This window comes from Lipotes vexillifer, unplaced genomic scaffold (assembly GCF_000442215.2).
Source record: "Lipotes vexillifer unplaced genomic scaffold, Lipotes_vexillifer_v1.1 scaffold1261, whole genome shotgun sequence".
Taxonomy (NCBI): domain Eukaryota; kingdom Metazoa; phylum Chordata; class Mammalia; order Artiodactyla; family Lipotidae; genus Lipotes; species Lipotes vexillifer.
The window spans coordinates 1,226,544-1,232,420 of record NW_006796548.1 but is presented as its reverse complement, the minus strand read 5'-3'; the positions used below and the strand labels follow the sequence as shown (position 1 = coordinate 1,232,420).

The following is a 5,877-nucleotide window of genomic DNA, read 5'->3' as shown; positions in this document are numbered from 1 at the left end:
AGGGAAATGAAGAAAATAAAACATCCATAGTCCTGCTACCTAGAGATGCTGAAAAATGTCATTAGTGATTATTTCCTTTTGGACTTTCTCTACGCACAGTGATAATATATTTATAGTTTGAGTCATACCATGTTTATTGTTCTTTTTAAAAAAAATATTTATTTATTTATTTATTTATTTGGCTGTGTCGGGTCTTCCTTGCGGCATGTGGGATCTGCTCGTTGCAGCGTGCAGGCTCTTTGCTGCGGTGCGGGCTTCTCTCTAGTTGTGGCCTGTGCGTTTTCTCTTCTCTAGTTGTGGCACGTGGGCTCTATGGTTTGCGGTACGTGGGCTCTAGTTGAGGCACATGAGCTCAGTAGTTGTGGCGCGCGCAGGCTTAGTTGCCCCGCAGCATGTGGGATCTTAGTTCCCTGACCAGAGATCGAACCCGCCTCCTCTGCATTGGAATGCAGATTCTTTACCACTGGACCACCAGGGAAGTCCCTCTTCTTCTTCTTCTTTTTTTTTTTTTAAGTTAACTTTAGGCCTCAAAGATTTCCCCATCTTCTTAAATACTGAGGGGCGGGGGAGAACCACACACACACAGACAGACACACACACACACACACACACACACACACACACACACACACACACACACACACACACACACACACACACACACACACACACCCCTACATACATACATACATACATACATACAGTATTATATCATAATGATCATAATTTACCCCAAACCTTATTAGACATTGAGGTGGTTCTCAGTTTTTCACTCTTAGAATGCTACAATGGATGTCCTGGTACCTAGTTCTTTGTATTTATTCATGATTATTTTCTACAACTAAATGCCTAAAATGGACTTACCTTAGGCAAAAGAAAGGAATACCTTGAAATGAAAGCTTTTCGCAAACTGCCCTCTTAGAGAAGTTGAGTCAATTTACACTACTAGTAGTTTTAGAGTCTTTGTTTTCTTGTAGTCCTGCCACCATCACTATAATCACTTGTGTTGTTGTTTTTCTTGTCCAGGCTGACTTCAAAATTTCTGAGGAGTGCATCGCACAGTGGAAGCAAACCAACTTCATGACCAGGCTAGGGTACATCTCCTGTAAATCACTGAAAGGGGGGAACATCAGCTAGCCAACCTGGTGTCTTCCTCCCTTCTCTCATCATCCTGAGTCATCTGCTGTCTCCTTAATTTGCTCATCCATCATCTGCTTACCCATCTCCCAGGACACTGAAGCAGGAAGTTTGGGACTCTGTGAGGTGCAAGACTCGGTGAGGGGCAGCTCAGCCTCCCCAGGATCCAGGATCATCCTGTCTGGCTGCAGGGAAAGGCTGACCTCCCAGATAGTGATGAGCACGGGACAATGCAGGGAGTGCAGCCCTACCTTCTTCCCTTGGCAGCTGACCTGACAAATCTGGTTTCAATATGACGTTAACTCAGAAAAAGTTTATGCCATAATCCTTGTAACTGGAAAAATATTGGTTTCCAGTTTTCTTAGCGTTATCCCAGCAGCTATGCCCCTGGCTGGGATCTGGTGCCTGAACTGGGCTAATTACAGCCTCTCCCCAACAGGAAACTGTGGCATTTGAAAAGGGAAGGGAAGGGAAAACAGAGAACCTAGTGGTCTACCAAGTGGTTGGCACCTCTCCCAAATGCCTGCCAACCCTGAGGCTTGTTGCTGGGGGCAGAGCCTGCCCCAGGACTCCTGGATTGCCCTCTGATCCTGCTGGGGGGACACTCCCTAAACCAGCTGTGTGTTAGTGGATGGCACAGCCTGGTTCTTTCTGCAGGGAGGGTGCGGTACTTCTCCATAAGGCATCTCAATCAGAACCGCTAAGCATCATTGTCATAAATTCAAATAAAATGTCTGAACAAGGGTGTCTGGACGGGACCTGTCTGTGAGCTGCACCATCTCAGGAAAGGAGAACACAGTGTGTAGCAGCTTCTGGGCCCCTCACCCAGCCTCGGGCTGTTTGTATCTTGGACTTTTGACCCTGTAATGGGAGCGGGGGTGGACTAGGCTGGATGGCAGACACCTTGACTTCCCCTTTAGCAGTGTTAAAAAGAAGAGGCTCACTTTAGGTCCAGAATACTGTCCCTTCTAAATGTGGGCCCAGACCACGACCTTGACCCACCCCATTAAGAAGCAGCAGCCACAGCCAAGTTTTAATCATTTAATTAATTAACATCTTCGAATGAAACCCACAGAGAGCTTTTTCCATGTGTATCACTCCAGCTTCAGAGCAGAGGGAATAGATTGTTTGTATAGACATATCAAAGACTCAGAAACTTAAAGAAATATATATATATATATATATGTGTGTGTGTATATACATATATATATATATGTACACACACACACACACACACACCTCTAACATTTTTATGGAAATTAAAAATCAGAGGCTTTTGGTCTCTCCATGTGCACTAGGTCAAGCTCATTTACCCAAGAGGACAAAAGGATTTTTGCCTCTTGGAGATCCTCCCTTCTCCTTTCTACTCTGTTCCACCCAGTGGGGAAACAAGCTCAGAGGAATCTAACTGAAGACAAGGGGCTCCAGTAACATAGGGAGGGGAGGGAAAGAAACACAGAAGGTGGGATCCCTCCTACCTCCAGCAGCTCTGAGGCTACTGCCAGGGCCTGGTGTCATGGAAGCTTTGGCCTGGTCCTGGTTCCTGGTTCCCGGTTCCCGGGGGGTTGAATCAGGAGCTCTGAGCAGAGGAGGGCTTACTGACTGTCCTCTTTCCCCAACTCACTGGGCAGGCACAACACATACCCAGCAGCAGCTCTCCATTACCCAAAGGGCAGGGAAGAACATTGGTTTATAGCTACAGAGAGAAGAGAATCGTGAGAGAGGGCCATAGGAACCTGGGATCTCAGACCACATCCCCTGTGCTCCCAGCTCTTTTTCTGGGAGGGGGTCAACCTCTCTCCTCGGTGGAGGAAAAGCAGCTAAAAGCAAGGTCCCTTGCCCGGCTTAAGCCTGAGTCACCATTGAGGAAAGAGGATCAAGACAGAAGGGGTGACCTGGTGACAGCCATGCTGCAGTGGAAGGAGGCACTAGGGCCACCCCCGTGGAGCCACCGGGGCCAGTGAGGAAACCAGCTTACCGAGATAGGTGGCACAGGTTGAAAGTGGGAAGGTCAGCAAAATTCCTGGAGGAGAGATCAGTAGCAGAGGCTGATGTCTAGGGGGGAACCACCCAGCCCGCCCCTAGGAGCGCTGAGTTCCCCCTCATTGACTAGGAAAGAGTCTGTCATAGAATGCACCTTTGGCTTCCCATCCTGTCACTCAGCGTCAGCTCTCCCCAGTGGAACCACCTGTGCTGAAAGGCAGCTGCAGAAAGGACGTGCTCAGAGCAGAGTAAAGGTCAGAGGATGAAATCCATAGGGCCGGGTCTGGGCCCACTGCCCAAATAGGCTCTTCCCTGCCAGACCCAACCCTCCATCCATGTCCTCAGGACTTCCTGTCAAGCTGACAGGAACCTAGCTTTGCCATGGCCTGCGGCTCCGGCCTCTGAAGAGTCATGCCCACCTACCCCAACCTGATCAAGTAAAACAGGGCCAAGTGCCCCATGACGTGACTCTCTACTCTGTTCTCCCACTCTCTGAGGACAGAGAGAGCCTGTGGACCTCCCCTCTGGTTCTTTCTCCCCCACCCATTTGGGCCCTGGCAGTCTCCCACTTCCTGTCCCCTGCATGGAGCACCTGGCAGAACCAGAAGGCAGGAGGCTGGTTGGTGGTAGAGGCACAGGAGGGCTAACCCCCGCTGCACCTTTTGTGCTTTGGAATTCCACAGCCCCACTCCTGCCTCCAGCCTGGAGAAGCCTGTGGGAGTACAACGACTTGCCTACCTCCAAGAACTAAGAAAAGTTGCAAACTGGATCAGAGGAAGGGGAGATTAGTCCCAGCTATAGGCTGGCTACTGGGGACTGATGCTGCTGCCATGTAAACAGGCCCCTGGAATGTGGCTTCGCGGGCCCTGGAGGATGGACATGCAGCCACTTTTCAAAAGTGCTTTGATTCTGGACTACAGCATGTGCATGATTTGGACATTTAAAAAAAAAAAAAAACCTCAAGTGAGGCGTTCTGTTCCCAATTCTGTGGCCTTGAGGCCAGCAGGGGGCACAGACACCCACTCCCACCAGCTACCTCCTTCAAGATGAGGCTAAGGCCACGACTGAAGCGGCAGCTGCCAGAGGTGAATCCATTCAGGAAAAGGCATGAGAGCCGGATGACTTGGAGGACAGGAACCACACCAGGCTTGCGTAAATATTGAAGGCCGTGGAGGTTAAGGCTGCAGGCGTCCTCCAGGTTAAGTGTCTGCCGTATCCTCTCATCCTTGGAGCCGCTCAGGTCCCTGAGATTGTATTCCTGGGATGGGTCAGCAGTGCCAGCAAGGTGCCTGGTGGTCAGACCAGCTCTTTCTGTGGGTCTGTGGAGAGAAAAGAAGGGACACTCAGCAAGGGACCCCCTAGCTTGGTTCTGACCACTAAGAGCCCAGGGCACATCCTCACCCCCTCACTTTACTGACCACGACAGCAGCACTGGGCTGGACATTTTACAAACGTTCCCTCTGCCACTATAATGTATCGTTGCCTCACACTTTACAGTGAGGAACCCGAGGCTAGGATGGGTAGATAAAATGGCAAAGTTGGAATTCAAACTTCAAATTTCAGTAGGTCTGACTCCAAAGCCCCACAATCCATGCTCCTTCAGTGCAGCTCATCAGAGGTGACAGGTCACCCTTCCCAGGCACCCCGAGACCAGAATCCAAGAGCAAATCCCTAATAGCAGAACTTCTGATACCTGTTTCCCATGACCAGTGATGGGACCCACACCCCACCCCTCCCTGCCCACCGTACCTGGGCCAGGCAGGCCCAGCTTCTCCTCTGGACCCACCCGCTGCAGCACACCTCCATTCTCTGCCAGCTCCTCCTTAGTCCTGTCCTCGGCATGGGGGAGCCCGTTGGTGGGAGGAGCAGGGAGGGGCTCAGCCCGAGGAAAGTTGGGGGAGGTGGGGGGGGCGACTCCCCCAGAAGGCTTGCGGGCCACAGGCGGGGGTGCCTTAGGTGGCTTCTTTGAGGCCTGGGGTGGCCGTTGCTCTGAGACGCTCCGAAGTTCAGCTATCAGGTTCCGCTGGAGGTCAGCCTGGGTCTCAGGGTACACGGGCCGCTCCAGCTGCAGCTTCTTGGTGCCCTTGGAGAAGATGAAGCTGGCCGTAGAGGCAGGGGACCGCGGCTCTGCCTCAGGTGGTCCATTGGGCTGGGCACTCACAGGGCCCACGCTGGCAGCCAGATTGGAGGCCTTGAGCCGAATAGCAGCGTGGAGCCCTGAGGAGGCAGGCGCTGGGCTGGCCCGCCCTGACAGGGCCCTTCGCAGTGGCTTCTGGGGGGCCGACAGCCCTGACGCTGGAGTCGGAGCCACTGTGGGAGTGCCTACAGAGCGCAGCCGAACCATCTGCAGGAGTGAGGGTGTGACCAGGGGTGCACCAGCATCCTCCCTGGGAAGGCCGCCACCCTTGCTGCAGCCCCCTGGTTCCCTCTGAGGGACCTTGGCCTGAAGCCCTGGGACAGAACCAGCAGCAGATGGGGCTGGCAGAGCTGGAGGAAGATCTGGGGTACCACAGGGCTGGCTCTGGAAAGAGAGAGTAGCTAAGGAGGGCTCCGGGGGCCGTGAAGGGTCTGCAGGCTCAGGGCCGGCCACAGAGAAAAAGGCCTCCTCGGGTGGAGGGAAGTCAGCCATGGACAGGTCCTGCTCCTCTGGTGCAGGAGGCGGGGGTGGGGGCCAGGTGGGATCTTGGAGGGCCTCCTCAGCAGTCTCCGGGGCAGACAGGGCCTCCTCAACCACCTCTGGCCTCTTAGTGGGTGGCG

At 52.9% G+C, this 5,877-nt stretch overlaps 2 protein-coding genes across 2 annotated transcripts in view; one reads left to right on the top strand and one right to left on the bottom strand.

Annotated features, from left to right (window-relative positions):
• YARS1 (tyrosyl-tRNA synthetase 1) overlaps positions 1-1,882 on the top strand; it is a 30,370-nt gene extending 28,488 nt beyond the window's left edge. Inside the window, exon 13 of the mRNA XM_007468691.1 lies at positions 1,027-1,882. Coding sequence (XP_007468753.1) covers positions 1,027-1,137 — 111 coding nt within the window. The 3' untranslated portion in view covers positions 1,138-1,882. The remainder of the gene's footprint in view (positions 1-1,026) is intronic.
• A 2,228-nt stretch (positions 1,883-4,110) lies between these two features.
• NHSL3 (NHS like 3) overlaps positions 4,111-5,877 on the bottom strand; it is a 7,632-nt gene continuing 5,865 nt past the window's right edge. The window contains exon 5 of the mRNA XM_007468689.1: positions 4,111-4,439. Coding sequence (XP_007468751.1) covers positions 4,417-4,439 — 23 coding nt within the window. The 3' untranslated portion in view covers positions 4,111-4,416. The remainder of the gene's footprint in view (positions 4,440-5,877) is intronic.